Source organism: Rhamphochromis sp. 'chilingali', assembly GCF_963969265.1.
Source record: "Rhamphochromis sp. 'chilingali' genome assembly, chromosome: 10".
NCBI classification, from domain to species: Eukaryota; Metazoa; Chordata; class Actinopteri; order Cichliformes; family Cichlidae; genus Rhamphochromis; species Rhamphochromis sp. 'chilingali'.
The window spans coordinates 16,969,136-16,987,550 of NC_137937.1; the positions used below are offsets into that span (position 1 = coordinate 16,969,136).

The window sequence follows — 18,415 nt, forward strand, 5'->3', positions numbered from 1 at the left end:
CAGTGGGAGTGAAGTGAGACGACAGTGAGATAGAGGTTATGGAAAAAAGGGAAAGCGAGAGAAGTCTTACCTTTAACATTGATGTCTATGCCAGGAAGCACCAAGATCTGAAGCACCGTTTCCACTTGGTTCCTCTTGCAAGCTCTGTGGAGGAGGGTCTCTCCTTCGACCAGGACGAACACAACGGACAAACACACCCAAAAGAAAGAAGAGGCGGAAAAGAGAAATCAAAAATCAGGGTGTGCCTGATGTCCTTCCCATTGTCCCCGTCCATATGGTGAATACGCCAATTAAATACCACAGAAATGTCACCAAACAAACACACGAAAAAAAAAATCCCTGACCTAAAAAGAGTACGACCCGCCAATGAGGTTGCGATTAAAGAGGAGTGATGAGAAAAAAGGGGGGAGATCTTTCAAGGGAGAGAAAAAAAAAAAAAAAAAAAAAAAAAAAAAACACGGAAGGGAAAAAAAAAAAAAAATTAAAGATGGAGAGTTGGGCTAATTCGCCTCGCTCTTTCCCTCTTTTATAGAGGGAGATTTTCCACTTACACCCCGTGCCCAACAAAGTTAATATCAGAGCAGTTGGTGAGTAAATGAATGTAGTGGTGAAAAAGTAGTCCCGCTTCCTGTTCACTCATCCCTATATTGTTACTTAAGAGGAAGTTATGGTAGACAGCCCTCGCACAAAGCCTCGAAAACGATTCTTCACAGATCCTAGGTTCAAAAGCTCTGCTGGGCATTGCCAGTGTCACCACGTGATATTTAATCAGCAAACTACTAGCGGGGGAGGAAAAAAAAAAAAAAAAAAAAAAAAAAAAAAAAAAAAAAAAAAAAAAACCCCTCTCAAAAGACTCCATTTTTGTACACAATTTTATTCCACCCATTTCTTTTTTCCTCATTTATACTGCATTCCTCACTTTTTCAAATACAATATTAAATCAGGAATAAATTAGTGGGTCAGAGCCCCCTCTTTTCATGTATGGCTGAACTTCAGAGAGAAGTTAAAGGCCAAGCATGAGTGGCTCTGTGCTTGCCAGTATAACACAGAACTGCAAAGGCTGTAATAAATGCTTTACTAGCTCTCCCCAGGACGCCATCCCTGTACAGGGGCTCCACTCCAACGCACACAGAGCAAAGAGTGGGGCAAAAAGAAAAAAATAATAAAATAGGTGGAGATGGGGGAGAGGGAGGGAGAAGAAGCGGTGAAGGGGACAGCAAAACGCATGCAGGCAAAATATTGAGAATGCTGGTTCGTATTCATTCTGAAGAATTCCTTTGCTCCAGTAAATGTCTTTGAGGCTGCAAAGATGTATTAAATGCCATCCACAATAGTTGAAAGGTTGAAAAATGGAATGGAGGAGATAAAAAAAAAAGAAAGAAAAAAGACGTAGGGATTCCAGTTCAGTTCAAATCCAGCTCAGACCACCATGGTTGGCACAGACAAATATTGCACATTTTCTTCATAAAGGTCCACAAGTATTTGGACAATCACTCAACCTTTGTACCAGCACAGATAATTTTGAGTCAATTGGCCATGATGTGACTCAAATGCAGACTTCCAGCTTTAATTCAAGAGCTTTAACATATTTTATTTGCATTAAGTATTTTGGAATCAAATTAATTTCTTTCTTTCTTTCTTTCTTTCTTTCTTTCTTTCTTTCTTTCTTTCTTTCTTTCTTTCATTCATTCAAAAAAAAACCACACACACACTGGTACAAAATAACATTTTTAATATGTTATCTTTAATACTTGAATTCAGTGAATACCTGAAGTCTACAATCCATGGACATCACCAAATACTGCATTCCATTCCTTGAGATGCTCTACCAGGTATTTTCCTGCAGCCACCTTCACTTGGTGCTCATTTGTGGGTCTCACTGCCTTCAGTTATATCCGCAGTAATTGAAAAGCATGCTCTATTGGGTTGAGATCCGCTGATAGACCTGGCCATTGAAGAATATCTCATTCCTTTGGTTTTAGAAACTCTTGGGTTACTGTTCCAATATGCTTTGGGTCATTATTCATATGCACTGTGAAGCACTATTCAAACAGTTTTGCAGCATTTGGCTTAATCGGAGCAAAGTGCGACCTTGATGACTTCATGATTCATCCTGCTACATCGATCAGCTGTCATGTCAACAATAAACAGTAGTGACCATGTTCTACTGGCAGCCACACAAGCCCGTGCCATAACATTGGGTCCACCATGTTTGACAGATGTGCTATGCGTCAAATCATGAGATGTTTTTCTTTTTCTCTATACTTTTTTTCTCATCATCATTCTAATACAAGTTCTTCTTGATTTCATCTTTCCTAAGTAATTTTCCAGAGCAGTGCAGCGAGCCCTTTAGATCTTTTCTGGTATAGCCTAATTTGGCCTTCATGTTCTTGAGTATAACCATTGTTCTGGACCTTGGTGTAAACCCTCTGTATTTCCATTCATGAAGGGTTCTCTTGATTGTAGACTAACTATTTTTTGCCTTTCTCGCTAGGTGAAAATGTCCTCCTTTACTTGCATCAACATCTCTTTGGACTTCGTGTTAAGCGTTCCAGTGGGTAGCTGCCTAATGCTACACTTGGAATCAACTCCAGGTATTTTATCTTCTTAATTTGTAGTGAAATAACAAGGGAACAGGCATCACCTGGCCATGAAACAGCTTCCATAAGAGTAGCTGTAATTATTAAACAGTTAATGCATTACTTTTATTAAATTCCTTGAATTACTGCTGGAAATCTGCACCTTCACTCGCATATTTGTTTGAAATAAAACCACACTGGTGGGGTACAGAGGAAAATTACAAAAATTGTGTGGCTATCCAAACACTTATGGACCTAACGGTAGATTATTTGAGAAGTAGTGAAGGAAATAGAGGATGGAGTGATCACATGGCAGTAACTCAATGCATTTAGGCATGTAGACATGGTTAAGATGAACTGCAGAAGTTCAAACCAAGTATCAGAAGGGGGAAGAAAGTTGATTTAAGTGAATATGAAGACAGTTTGGTTTGATCCGGTGACAGATGGGCTGGGATTTTCCCCCAAGAAAATGTCCTGTGAGCAGCAGTTGATGTCAGTGTTGATGCCAGAGGTCAGGAGTGCCAGGTGTCATGCCTGTCAACTAAGAACAGGAAACTGAGGATGGAATTCACACAGGCTCACCGAAATTGGACTATAGAAGAGTGAAAAAACTTTGCCCGCTGTAATGACTCTCAGTTTTTGGTCCAACTTTTAGACAGAATTTGTCATGAACAACATGAAAGCACAGATCCATTCTGATGGCTGCTTCCAGTAAGATAACACACAGTATCATACCGTTCAAATCATCTCAAAGTGGTTTCCTGAATATAACAAAGATCTCAACATAATAGAGCACCTTTAGGATTTGGTGGGACAAGAGATTAACCTCATAGATGTGCAGCTGGCAAATATGCAGTAACTGTGTGATGTTGTCATCTCAATGTGGACAAAAAAAAAGAAAAAAAAAGAAAGAAAAAAAAAAAAAAACACACAAAAAAACCCAACAACCTATGAGCAATGTTTCCAACACCTTCTTGAATTTATGCAACCCAGAACTATTAAGGTGTACCTAATAAGCTGGTTAATTTGTTTTTATGTTTGTTTTTTCTAAAGATGCGCCATAAAGTTTAATACAATAATTATGTGTCAGTGGTCATTTACAGTGCATAGTTGGGCATTAAAGACAGTGACATAATTGTTCGAAATTTTCTCTATTTGTTTCTGGCACGATGGAAGAGGCTTTTGGTAATGAGCAAAAGTACCCAGGTCACTAATTAATGTCGACGATGGAGATGAAATCAGAAATGCATAGATGAAAACAAACAAATAAATAAATAAATAAATAAATACATTTTTGGAGGAGGCAGAAGTCTGGCAGAGCACCCAAGGTGAGGAAACACAGTAACTGGTGAGATTCATGGGTTCTGGACCTGAAGCAGTCATTAACTACAAAGGATTTACAACCAAGTACTTGCAACCCGCCTTCCCCCACATTACTTTTGATTCTGTGAAAATATCAGGACTATTTAGTAAAATGTCTCAGAATTGCTCAGAATTTTTAATTCAACTACAAATCCACTGAAATGAAATGAAAGATCTACGCTATTTCCACCTCTTACCTGCTTCATACACCTCTGTGGAGGTGTTCAGAGAGAATTACACAGTCTGCTTTTGGACTTGAATGCAGCTCAAAAATCATTGCAATCATGAGATAAATCAGTTCATTAAGAACGGCATCAGAAAACAGAGCAGGTAATAAACTATTCAGACAAGTCAGATTAGAGTGTGCTATGATTTGCTGCAATAATTTGCAATAATCTTTATTTTGCACTGCATATTAAACCTCAGTTATTTGATGGCATGACATCATAAAGAAGGTAGTCTGGTTGTTACAGTTTCAGCATCAGTAACGAGACCAATCAGTCAAGCAAACCAATATTTCCAAGCTAAAAATCAAAAACACCCAAACTACAGGACCTAATGAGTAAGCTATACTTTGTGGCACGTCAGTGTTCTACATGGGCTGCTCTGCTATTACCGAGCACTAAAACGCAGTGATTAAACACCCATTCCACTACACCCCATGTGTACACATCCTAGCAAATGCCAGGGCCAATCCACGCACTGTTAAATCACTTTAATGGTTCCAATTTGGACACAACGCCTCTATTATAGGGGTAATTGCATGCTCAGCATTTACAAGCACAGAAAGGATAAATCCGCCTGTCCTTTTCTATAAATCCCCTGTTTCACACTTTAATAGAAAAGTTAAATGTATGTGTTGCTCTTTATATCCCTCAGTCTGCTTGCTACACTCCTGTAAAGCACTGCTTGGCCTGCTGATCCCTGGACCAAAAAGCCGCTCAAAGCCTGTAACAATGCTATTTGTAAGGAATGTGTTTGAAGTGTATTCTGTGCCAGTTACTGGATATATTTAAAACTATTTGAAGACATCTACTATTGCTACCTCTGAAAGCAACGGCAGGAAAATAATTCCCCAAGTGAACATTACTGCTTCTTAAACTGTGCCTCAGATGCATTTACTGGCAATAAACATTTCAAAATTCCAATGGTGAATGATAACTCCATTAAAATCAGTCAAAAACAACACTGGTCAGCAACATCTATGTCACCCTCTCTGCCAACAGGAAACATTCAGACAGAAATACAGTGTCTCCAATAAGAGCAAGCAAAGATCTATATACTTGCATATTATGCAACATAATATTCCTAAAATAAAACTCTATAGGTGGTAGGAATGATCCCTGTAAATGGCTGTAAGCAGTGATGAACTTTCATCAAACTGCTGCTGAATAAACGTTAAGTAGCAACTCTTAAGCCAACACACAGGTCATTAAAGCACTGATAACATTACCGTATGACCGCTCAATAAACTGCACTTGTGTGTGATAAAATCGAAAGCTACAAAATGAGTAATAAAAACTTGTGTAACTCTTTAAGCCGATAAATGTCTTTGTGTTTGAATGAATGTTTTTATGTTTCCATGTTAAAATGCCCACCATAAACATGTTTACAATGTGGAGCAAAAAACAGTTCAGGTATAACGCAAATCAGAGTTTATACAATATTAACCAACTCGAAAGTCAATATTTGGCATTACCAACTTTATTCTTTTGAGCCGAGCTGTAAGTAGACTTCAGAAATAGTTCTCCTTGGTTCCTGAAGCACATCAAGATCAGCTTATGTAGTTATAATAATACTGAGGTCCGAGCTCTGACCGATTCTGTTTCATCGTGTACTTTTCTATCCAGGCTTTAACTAGATTGGTAGATTGATTCAACTCATGTCCTCAGTCAGGTCTTTCCTGAATTTGTTTCTATTTCTTAAAGACAAGACTTTCAGACAGTGTTTATCTGCTGTACATGGTTCTTAGGCCTGTCAGTTCTAAATAGTCCACTTGTCCAGTTCTTCCATTTTATTAAGGATGCACACAGGATGGCTGGGTTTTTGGCTAAAAACTCTTCGGGAATCACTTTGTTAGTGCAAACATACAATTTGATGCCTTTCAGATTGTGTTCCATTTGGTTGTTGTTGTTTGTTGGGTTTTTAAATAAATGGGATCAAATTCTGTGATTTTACCATGACCTGCTAGTATCAAAGTACCTAAAGACACCATTTAAAAAGCAGAGTGAAGCTGACCCCCCACCCACTTGAAACGTAAAGGCAAATAGGCGGAGCGGTTAGTGCTACGTTTGTGCAGATTTGTGCAGATTTGTGCAGGTAAAATTAGCGTTTGTGCTGCTACGGTTTCCGAGATATTAAACTTTATTTTATAGGTCATTCAAAGGTCACCATCCCCCCAGACTGCTCCAAAACGGGCCAAAATGGTCTACTTTTTTAGTGCTACGTTTGTGCTGGTTTGTGCAGGTAAAATTAGCGTTTGTGCTGCTTCTGTTTTAAAGATATTAATGAAAATGTAAAGGTCAACCAGCCCCCCCACATTACCCAAATCCAACAAAAGTGGTATCAAACGTTTGTGCTACGTTTGTGCTGGTTTGTGCTGCAAAGATTTTCGTTTGTGCTGCTATCATTTTAAAGATATTAATAACAATTTCTAGAGGTCATCAGAGGTCAACCAGCCCCCCCACATTAATTAAATCAAACAAAATGGGTGTCAATCAACTGTGCTACGTTTGTGCTGGTTTGTGCTGCTAAAATTTTCATTTGTGCTGCTTCTGTTTTAAAGATATTAATGAAAATGTAAAGGTCAAAAGGTCAACCAGCCCCCTCACATTACCCAAATCCAACAAAAGTGGTATCAAACGTTTGTGCTACGTTTGTGCTGGTTTGTGCTGCAGAAATTTTTGTTTGTGCCGTTATTATTTTAAAGATATTAACAAAAATTTCTAGAGGTCAACCAGCCCCCCCATATTAATGGAATCAAACAAAATGGATGTCAAACGTTTGTGCTGGTTTGTGCTGCAAAAATGTTTGTTTGTGCTGCTAACATTTTAAAATGTTTAATAAAATAACGTCTTGATGCGTGCTTAATCATCCAGGTAAGTAAATCCCAAAAGGTTGATTCTGTTCATCTGGACATTTTCAGTTGGAGAAACGTTTCGTCACTCATCCAAGTGACTTCTTCAGTCTCAGCTGACTGTAGGTTTCCCCAACCATATAAACAGTACATTTGCATAGTGAAGGAAACTAGCGCCACTGAATGAACAATGTGCTGGGGGGTTAATTCCATGATTGTTAGTATGCAAATTCTTATGACCATTGATCAATGACAACTAATCAAAGCCTATTGATCAATGGCCATGAGTACCATTCACAGAAAGTGGGGAATGGCTACAATCACAGCATTGTAGGATGGCCCCCCCTTCTCGATCCAGAGATGGTCAGCATCCTGACAGCCCGATGGACGAAGCTGTCTCTCAGTCTGCTGGTTCTGCCCCGGAGGCTCTTCAGTATCCTTCCTGATGGCAGCAAACTGAAGACGCTGTTGAAGGGATGAGTGGAGTCACCTGTAATGGAGACGACCTTCCAGATGAGGCAGGTGCAGTAGATCTCCTGGGGAGGGAGGCAAGAGAGGTCCCCACAATGCTCTCGGCTGCTCTCACTACCCGTTGTCATTTTTTCCTGCAGAACCCAGTGCAGGAGTCATACCACACAGTGATGCAGCTGGTGAGGATACTCTCAACTGTGCCTCTGTAAAAGGTGCTCATAATGGGGGTTGAATCTCTTGTGCTTCTCAGTTTGCAGAGGAAGTAGAGTCGCTGTTGGTCTTCTCCACATTCAGGGACAGGTTGTTGTTGCTGTACCACTCTGGCAGATGGTTAACTTCACCCCTGTAGTAGATCTCGTCGTGGGTCAGCAGAGTGAAGAGAAGGGAGCTCAACACACATCCTTGGGGAGCCCCCGTATTCAGTGTTCTTGGGCTGGAGGTGTTGCTGTCGACCCGTACTGTCTGCTGTCTTCCTGTCAAGAAATCTAGCAGCCCGTTATACAGCAAGGTGCTGATCCCCAGCAGATCCAGTTTGTGAATGAGTTGCTGGGGAATGATGGTGTTGAATGCTGAACTGAAGTCTATGAACAGCACTCTGACATATGAGTCTCTAGTGTTCAGATGTGTGAGGGCTGAGTGAGGGGCAGTTGAAATTCCATCATCGGTTGAGCGTTTTGACCGGTATGCGAACTGAAATGGATCCAGGTTGGGGGAAAGCAATAATTTGATTTGATGCATGACTAACCGTTCAAAGCACTTAACTTAATAATGATGGAGGTGAGTTTGACAGGACGGTAGTCCTTAAAGCAGGAGATAGATGACTTCTTGGGTTCAGTAATGATGGTGGAGGGATCTCCACACACTGTCTGGGGATTGTGTCACCACGGTCTGTAGAGTGGGCTTGTAGTCTGTGATGGTTTGTATTCCTTGCCACTGCCTCCAAGTATCTCTGCTGTCGCTGAAGCTTTGCTGTAGCTGATGCCACGTGACAGGTTTGCCCTTGCTGTTCTTAGACTCACCTAATTCCCGGCTCTGAAGGCTGCATTTTTCAACTTTAGGAGCATTTAAACCTGACCTGTGAGCCATGGTTTCTGATTGGCCCAGACAGTGATAGTCCTGGTCTCTGTGACATCATCGATGCATTTTGGGATGTAGGCAGTGACAGTTTCTGTATATTCCTGAAAGTCTGTGGTGTTGTCGTGTGTGGCGGCCTGTGGTGGAAAAGCAGTGCCTCTGAAGACCCTTCTGGCCACACCTGTACCTGCTTACGAACTGGTTTGGTGACTTTGACCAGGGGCCTGTGGGAACCCATGGCACACCTAGATTTCTGCCTGTACTGACCCTTATGCAAAATAGGTGGAATTAAGACAGTTCCAAAAGCAAACACAACTGATCAGTGCTGAGAGTGGTCCTGTTGCTGAGGTTGGGATGATCCTGTAATCTCTTATGAACGACCTCCAACGCTTCTATGACTGGGATGCAAGTGAAGACAGATGTAACATCTCTCTCTCACTGTACATGTACTGTTTATAAAATTAGGGAAACATAACCTGCACAAACAAAATAATTTGCAGGACAAATGTTTGACATCAATTTTGTTCGATTTGAAGAAGGTAGGGGGGGCAACTTCACTCACGGGTGTTTATATGGTTGGGGAAACCTACAGTCAGCTGAGACTGAAGAAGTCACTTGGATGAGTGACGAAACGTTTCTCCAACTGAAAATGTCCAGATGAACAGAATCAACCTTTTGGGATTTACTTACCTGGATGATTAAGCACGCATCAAGACGTTATTTTATTAAACATTTTAAAATGTTAGCAGCACAAACAAACATTTTTGCAGCACAAACCAGCACAAACGTTTGACATCCATTTTGTTTGATTCCATTAATATGGGGGGGCTGGTTGACCTCTAGAAATTTTTGTTAATATCTTTAAAATAATAACGGCACAAACAAATTTCTGCAGCACAAACCAGCACAAACGTAGCACAAACGTTTGATACCACTTTTGTTGGATTTGGGTAATGTGGGGGGGCTGGTTGACCTTTTGACCTTTACATTTTCATTAATATCTTTAAAACAGAAGCAGCACAAACGAAAATTTTAGCAGCACAAACCAGCACAAACGTAGCACAGTTGATTGACACCCATTTTGTTTGATTTAATTAATGTGGGGGGGCTGGTTGACCTCTGATGACCTCTAGAAATTGTTATTAATATCTTTAAAATGATAGCAGCACAAACGAAAATCTTTGCAGCACAAACCAGCACAAACGTAGCACAAACGTTTGATACCACTTTTGTTGGATTTGGGTAATGTGGGGGGGCTGGTTGACCTTTACATTTTCATTAATATCTTTAAAACAGAAGCAGCACAAACGCTAATTTTACCTGCACAAACCAGCACAAACGTAGCACTAAAAAAGTAGACCATTTTGGCCCGTTTTGGAGCAGTCTGGGGGGATGGTGACCTTTGAATGACCTATAAAATAAAGTTTAATATCTCGGAAACCGTAGCAGCACAAACGCTAATTTTACCTGCACAAATCTGCACAAACGTAGCACTAACCGCTCCGCCTATTTGCCTTTACGTTTCAAGTGGGTGGGGGGTCAGCTTCACTCTGCTCATTTAAAACAGATTCTTTGCACAGTTCTTTGTTATGTGTATACACAATAACTGGTTAGTCTACTGAATTAGGTATCCCTTGATGCCTGAATGATTCATAGGCCAGTGTTAAGTGGCTTAACAAACAAAAAAAACCCAAAAACAATTCAACTGAAAATGATCGTTTACAAAGACCAGAATGAAATAGAGTGAAAAAGCAGGGAGTGTCCAGAGAAAAACTTTGAAAGACCTTCAGAAAGTCTGGAGAACTATTGCTCAAGAGCAATTTAAAAAGCTACAATAAAGTCTGGATCTCCTTGGAAGCCAAATATAATAAAATGAAGGGTGGTGCATGATGTTTGCACAGTTGCACAGTAAGTAACTTGGCAACCGCTATAGTTGTCTAATACCTCCCCATGCTATGGGGTATATGTTTTTTTTTTAACCAATGGCAATCTTCGTCCCTTTTCAATACTTATTTCTGGTGGGTAAAGCTGTGTAGCATTGCTTTACAAGTTAAAGAATACCGAACGCAGCTTTTGAACTACGCTCTGTAAATGTTGACCTTAATGGTTTGTTTCAGAAATGATGTGCCACTAAACGCCAACAGATTTTAAACAATGAAAACTCAGCAGTTCTTGTTTGACAGTCTACATACAGTACATTAGGGCTGATTAAAATGGAAATCTCTACTGAGCTTCCACAAGCAAAAGCGGGACTACAAAAGAGAAGTTCATCCCAAATCCCTCAACCCCTCTCAGCTACTGTGACAAAGATACAGAGGTTCCAGAAGGCGAGACAGATGCTCCAAAGCAAAGATGTGCAGAATATAAGAAAGCAAGTTTACATATGTGGGTGAAAAGCCTGTAACGGAAAGAGAGGAAGGAAGGGAGGGAGGGAGAGAATGGGATGAGTCGAGAAGGGATGAGAGGGCGAGAGGGAAGTATGCTGTGCCGATGGTTCATCAAAAATTAATGCCAACCACATCGGTATAGAGATCACGTAGTGGAAAAACAACACATGCCAACAGCCTTGAGTCTCCTGCCTCAGCCTTCACCCCCCCTAACCCCACACCCACTCCCTTTCCTTTACCCTCCACCCCTCCTTTGCACCAGCACAGGGCCTTTCTGATCAGGTGGAGGGGGGAGATATGAGCTTTGACACCTTCGAGAGTTCACACAGAGTGCCATGCCTCTAATTGCAGGAAGTTCCACCAGTGCAGCCGCTGTATATTTAAAAGTGCTACCCTAATTGCTGCATTTAATGTCTCCAAAATGGAGATCTGAGCCACACTGTGCGTACTAATATCTGTTATTGTTTTGTGTGTTTGCCCCCCATTATTTCTGTCCCTGCGATTTATCCATTTATCTGTTAGGGTTTTGGTTTTTTTGTTCAGTTTTTTAAGGTGAAAAAGACATGACGAAAAAGCAAAACAAAACAAAAAGCGCAGTCTAGAATTTCAACGCAGATATAACAAGTAGAGAAGGCACAGCACTGAGGCGTTATTATGGTCCAAAGTCTGCCACAAACATACATGGCAGGCCCGCTTATGCAGTCAAGCTGCTCATAAAGCTGACTAGAAGGAAGTGTGGTTCGATGCAAATCAATCACTTTTGCCATGCATTATGTGCTCTTCATTAAACCGAAAGTGATGACAGCGCTATCATGTTCCTGATGACCTACTGTAGTGCATCAGTCCATTAAAAGTCCACTCCTTGCAAATGTGAAGCTATGCTCTTGAACAATGGGTGCATGCTGTACCTACTGCGTTGACTCTGTTCAAACCTCTGGGGATGTTCTCTTTCTCCGAGCAGGTTTCATTCTCCAAAGAGTTTTGAGGTCTGTATGGAGACAAAGAATGTGGCCCAGAAGGGTTAATGAGAAAATACACACATGCTCCATTTATAAATTTCTTCAAATTTAAAAAAAAAAAAAAAAAAAAAAAAGTGATTACCCATGATTCATGTAAACAAGAGCAATTGACCATTTGAGCATGACTGCAGGGAGACCCAGTGGTGGAGAAAGTGGAACCAGCATCACTGTACTGTGAAAATTGCCATTAGCAAATGAATCCCTCATGGCACGATATCATCTTATATGAAATCTGACAATATCTGTCAAACCCCTACTGTGTTGGCCACACACACACTTCACACAACTAATCCTCTATTCCTGTCTCCAAAACACTTTTCCTCCCACTTAACGCCTCAAACGCAGAGACGAAGAATTCAATGTGAGCAAGCACATTAGGAGGAATAACTAGTAAAAGAAAGTGAAGCCTCTTCAAAGTAGTGGCGTGCTAATAGCTGTGGGCTGTCACTAGTCCTGTGTGTAGGTATGGAAGATCTGCCTGCGTGAAGCCTGACAGGTGTCTTGTGTGTATATGTATGTGCACATGCGCATGCGTTGCATTGAAGTGGAGTGCCATCCGTATTACAGGGAAGAGGCTTGTTCCCTGGTAATTGGGTTGTTCAGAAGCCAGGAAGGAGCTCCCAGCAGTGAGGAGGAAACACACGTCCTGTCACGTTGCTTGTTATTAGCAAGGACAAGGCTGAGAAGAGATGAGACAAGCTCTGTGTGCATGTGTGAGAGAGTGCGCGCGAGAAAGTGACTCCATAACAGTGTCTATGTTGAGGGTGGCTCACATTTAACCACTTCACCCAAGTGTCCCCTGCCCATACAGGCAGTGGAAGTTGACAGTACTTGGCTTGTATACACCCCGGTCTCTTCTTTCCTCATGGTCTACTTTAGGAGGCCAGTCTGCTGACAGCAGCCCAGCTATCAATCAAGAGCCTGCAGCAGCGTGTGCCCTTGGAGGCTATCACTAAAGAAACGTATGAGCAGTCATTGAAATAATGCAGAAATGCTGGTCAAGTGCTGAAAGAAAGCAATTTATGGGATTTTTCTTACTAATCATAGCAAAAGAAATCCTTCCCCCCTACTTTTTATCTGTCTTCACTATAAAAATCTTATTGAATCTAGCTGATCCTTTTATAGGCTTTTCTTAAAACCCTAGCTGATATTTGGAAGTTGGGACTCGTAGAGAGGTCTGGTCAGAGAAAGAAAGAAAACACTATAGTCAAGTGGGCTGAAACAATTACAGCAACGGAAAGAGTATGACTAAGCCAGCACAAAGAAAACCACAGTTTAATTACAGCTTCCCTTCTGCTAACAGCACTCCATGCCATGCAACCAGCCACCTGGCAAATCAAATGGCCCTCTAAGCAGTCGGTCAATCAGCCACCCTGTCAGCTTGGTGTAACTTGGACACATGCCCTGTTGCTGGCCTGTCTGTTGATGCGGAAGAAACACGCTCACAATATCTCAAATAGAACTACAACATCTTTGAGTCAATCAAAAACAGCCTAATGCATTCTGAAAGTGAGAGGTGACTGATAGCAGGGAGGAGAGCTGGCAACTCACCCGGTCGACCACGAACCAACCAGTCCTTCCTGTCTTACGACTGAGCACTCACAACAAACATAGCTGATTTTTTATATCATCTATAATGTGTTTTTCCTCTTGTTTTGTTTTTTACTTCTTAGCAGTTTTTCATCATGTAGGCTATTGTATAGAATATGCAGTGTGTCATATGCATAAACGCTTTAACATAAAATGTGTTAATTGATTAAGATTGTCAAGATCACTGCAGCTATGTACAATATCATGAATTTAACCATGAAAACCAGAAAACAAGCTTCCCGTCTTGGTTTCTGTTCTCAGCTCATCACAGGCTTTGTCATTTTGATTTCATTCTTTCTTTTAGGGTCAAATGATTTTACATGCCCTTTGGCATTTCTTTATCTCATCCACACAGATTCCTTTCCTTGTTTCATTTATTTCTTCACATGCCTATGTCAAAATAAAGTAAACCACTTGCAAATACAGGGAAAGCAGAAAGTAGAAACAGAGTAGGGATGGAGGGGAAGAGAAGATCTGGTCTGTGCATGAACCAGTAGCCTTCACATGAACCTGCTCCCTGGTGACTCCTGCCCTTTTCCAGGCCAACTACCTGCTGGTGAAACAGCAGATGTCTGATATGGGGTATGGATAAAGTGGGTGCGTTTGCAGTTAGAGAGGGATTTAATATGCAAGAGTAGACCAAGAGAGATGGGGGGGGCTTGAGAGCTGATGGTCGTATGGGAAGACACAAAGGCCTGATGGGATACCCAAGTCTATCTGCGGCTCCCTCTCCATATCAGTGTGTGTGTGTGTGTGTTTAACTTCCCCGTGCACCCCTCCTGTCAGCCAGCACACACTGATAGGATCAGACCTGGGCACGACCCATCACATGCCAACTCCGTCTGACCTCTATTTGTCTGTCTCCAGCTTTCCCTTAGTCCATTCATGCATCTCTGCTCCTCACCTCCACACACTTCTCCTTTCACCAGGTGTTCCTTTGTTCCTTTTCGCTCACATTTCTCAAAGGATCTGTTCATTTTCACTTGTTTGGCCTAATGCTATGCTGTCTACCGTGAACTATGTGAGAAGAATCCAGACAATGGAGGCACAGAAAACTGCTGGTCGACTACATCAGCTATTTTAGACACAGACAAGCCAACAAACATGGTACAATAACCAACTTTACAGGGTGACAGCTTTTCATGTGTATTTTTTGCTAAAAGATTACTAGCAACATGCTTTCTGCTATATCTTTAGTAGATATGCAGGCTCTAAACAAGGTTAGACAACTAGACATTGATATGATTGATAGTCACAATTTTCTGAAGTCAAAAAAATGAAAAAGGTAACTAAACACACTGCCACTGGGAATCTCTAAGCTCATCTTCAAAAATTAATACATTTCAAGAAGTTTGGCAAATGTAAATCTAATACAAGACATTGAAGTGCTATAGCTTATGCAAAGTTAAACATTTGAACATCATACTGGAATTTTAAACCAGACATTTGTGCAGCCTCCACCTCTGTGTGTAAGCCCCTCCATGTTTTGCTCCAGGCTCTTGTGAGAATGCACAATGTGGACTTAACGGTAGCACAGACAGACAGCTGCGTGTAACTGACCTGCAGTCGGTCCCCTGACTAGTGCAGCTGTGTGAGCTGGGCTCAGTCCTGAGGCGAGTACCACTGGGACTCAGAGCCAAACTTCCCAGAGCAGGCAGGTAGAAAAGCACCTGTCAGAAGTCACACAGATATACACAAGGTCAGACAGTGCCTTTACACTGCAAGTTGATATGTGCGTCCTTGGGGAATTGAGGAAGCACAAAGCCACCAATGGAGACTGAGAAAGCCAGATGTTCTAGTGCAATATAATATTCTGGTTAGACGACATCAGAAATCATTTCATGGCACATAAGGGCAAATGTAATCTATAATGTAATCTATACCAGTTTATTAAAACTGTCATTAACTAATGCAGACCAACTGTGTGTTTTGCTTCTAACACTAACTTAAAGTGGGGGAAAAGAGAGAGAAAAGCTTTTTTTTTTTTCGTGTACAATTATATCAGACGCTCAAGAAACCACTGTGAATTCCAGAGTTTCCGGTAAAAATGGAAGATGATCACAAATGTACCAGAAGTAGAAATGACAAAATCTGCCAAACGGAACAAGGAATAAAGGACAGGGAAACATGGGAACAAGAAACGCACCATTTTCTTGAGTGACAGAGGTTCATCTCCCATAGTGCATCCATTTCTGCAGCAGAGATTCCTGAATATGGCATCAGCCACCATCAACTTAAGCCTGGTAGAGCGAACCCTGATAACCAGTTCTACCAAAATATTCGGAGATAAATCTATGGGGAAAAACCACAGAGGAAAATCAGAAGATAAGAGAGCATCTTTTTAGAAGAGATTTTTGTTTTAGAATAAAGAAAACTTCGTGTCAAACCGTACGAATAAACAAAAGAGACAATTCTGCTAAATAAAGTTTTTAAACTGCTTAAACTACTTCTACCACTTTTTAAGTAAAAGAAAATGAAATTCAGAAACCAAACTTTGAACTTAGGACAGAATTTACATAACAGAAGTTTTGTTTTTCTGAATATGCTTCCTGTTCTCAAATTTCAGTTTTTATCACTTACCCTGGCTAATGACAGCAAGATATTCTGACAAGTCTTTCAGGCCTTTATCCACTAATGTCTGGTTTAATTTGAAATGCTGCTGACACCAAAACTCCACCAACACAGACAGGAAATCCAGTAGGGTGTCTGCCAAGTGCAACTTCTGCTTCTCATCCCTCTCGGCGTACTCCTTTAGAAAAGATAAACAACATTTTGAACCTAGCGAGCTCCATGAGCAATAGTAACTTTAGTCATGAGGTCAGACTACAATCTGCTGTCAATTATGGATCAAAATAAAACATTCTGAATGACTGAGCACATTATCCAATAAGAATATCAAAGTAAATTACAGTCATGGCAGCCTGTATCAAAAGCTGCATTAGTTGTTTTACAGCACTGGACAAGAGGGTGGAGCGCTCCCACACAGTCCAGAAGGTTCTATAGAGCAAAGATCCTGATGCTGGAGGGGCTCCCTGGAGCTGCACAAACTCTCTAAGGAAGAATAAGAAATTATTAAAATAGAGACTTTCAGCTTTTATTCATGGGGGTACAACCAAAGTACTTAATTATCTGAATAAGAACTACAATAAATTTTATACATAGCCCCCTGGTATTAAAAGTAACTGGACGACTGAGTGGCAAGCAGTTTCAAGGTCACATGGCACCTGTTGCCCGTTCCCTCGTTATTCAATGACCTAACCCTTCTGTCACCTAACCCCAGCAGGTGATAGAAGTCTACATTAAGCAGGAAAAAAAATCTTAGAGGGAGCAAAAACATTACGTGTAGTACATTTTTAAAAACAAGCTCAGAAGCACCAAAGGTCCTAAAAGACCACAGAAGACAGCTAAGGTAGATGATTGCATAATCCTTTCCTTGGTTAAGAAAAACAGTAAAGACCTGGCAGAACATGTCATGGGAGGAAACAACATTTGGTGAAGTTCATGGGTTCAAGACTTCAGGTGGTCGTTGTTTACATAGGATTTTCATCCAAGTATTAAAAAAAACCAATAATTAATAAAAACAACATCAATTTGAAATTAAGCTAGTTTGTTCAATTTCTTTTCAGCCTCTGGAGGAAAAAAATTAACAACTAAAAAAACAAAAGGAAACTATGAATATAAAAAAAAAAAAAAAAAGGAAAAAGGCTGTAATTCCTAAACAGCTAATAGAATTCAATTGCTGAACACCTTGAATTAAATCTGAAAGTCTGGACTTCAATCACATGTAGATTCATTTGTGGCAGCATGAAGCAAAATTATGTGTAATTTTCCAAATACTTAAAAACCTTACTGTATCAACTCCAGCTAAACTACAGTGATTGTTAAGAATTTCTACACGTATGTCCTTGCAATACAGATTATGAGCTTTGTGGACTAACAGAATAGAAGAAATCAACTCTAAAGCTGTTTTCACACATGCACTGCAACCCTGAACTTTACTAGACATTACCCATAGGAGCTGCATGTGAGAACACAAATGTCCTAATCATTTGTATCAGACATTAAACAGACTTTACCCTGCCAGCTATCTAGCACAAAGTCTTTATAGTGTTCGACAGAGTCCTTGTAAGAGTAAGGCAGCTCTGCCTCCTGCATGATGTGTGAGTGCCCAACCAATCATTTAAATTCTAATTATATTGAGATATAATAATGAGAACACGGTCGAAGTGGACATGTCAGAAAGGGCAACTTCAAGCAATGATTCTCCCGACATGTGTGATGATTTAAACTGATTGATTTAAAATAAATAAATAAAAAATGGTTCTTTCTCCAACTGAGTTTATTTAAACGGTTACCCGGCAGTGACTGAGTGGAGCTCCCCTTGGAAGATCTTCAGGAAGAGAGTCAGGATGTAACAGTGGAAGTGTAACAATGTTGGAAGGCCAGGTCCAGGAAGTGCGTGACAGGTCTCTTCACTAGACATAGAATATCTGGAAGAGAAAATATTTGTAAAATTACCACAACTGCTACCTACTAGAGTGTTTGTTCACTACACATCACATGGTTACTCTTCATTTTTGCAGTATAAAATTATTAGCAGGAATAATTACCTGATGGCTGTCTCTAGAAAAGACCACAAGCCCTTCTTACACCGAGGACACTGCAGCACTTGAGTAAAATACTGTTTCACTGACTTGGGAGCCATCCAGGGAGGGTTGGTAATAAGCAGTTTATCAAGGACCTGCTGGAAATTTCTCATGAAGACAGATGTGGCGTTACCCTGTGACATAATCAGCACACAGCAACTGAGTTCCAGTTGGTTTGAATGCGGGGATGTACATACAGACTTAAAATTCA

General features: G+C 40.7%; 1 protein-coding gene across 3 annotated transcripts in view; it reads right to left on the reverse strand.

Moving 5' to 3' along the window:
* The window catches only part of slf1 (SMC5-SMC6 complex localization factor 1), a 36,610-nt gene that overhangs the window by 13,220 nt on the left and 4,975 nt on the right, over positions 1 to 18,415 (reverse strand). For all 3 annotated transcript variants that reach the window (XM_080893454.1, XM_080893453.1, XM_080893455.1), the window contains exons 9-16: positions 18,169 to 18,338; positions 17,914 to 18,048; positions 16,468 to 16,609; positions 16,139 to 16,307; positions 15,705 to 15,850; positions 15,119 to 15,228; positions 11,858 to 11,937; positions 71 to 163 (exon numbers count right to left, since the gene is read on the reverse strand). In XM_080893454.1, the coding sequence (XP_080749580.1) occupies positions 71 to 163; positions 11,858 to 11,937; positions 15,119 to 15,228; positions 15,705 to 15,850; positions 16,139 to 16,307; positions 16,468 to 16,609; positions 17,914 to 18,048; positions 18,169 to 18,338 (1,045 nt within the window). The remainder of the gene's footprint in view (positions 1 to 70; positions 164 to 11,857; positions 11,938 to 15,118; positions 15,229 to 15,704; positions 15,851 to 16,138; positions 16,308 to 16,467; positions 16,610 to 17,913; positions 18,049 to 18,168; positions 18,339 to 18,415) is intronic.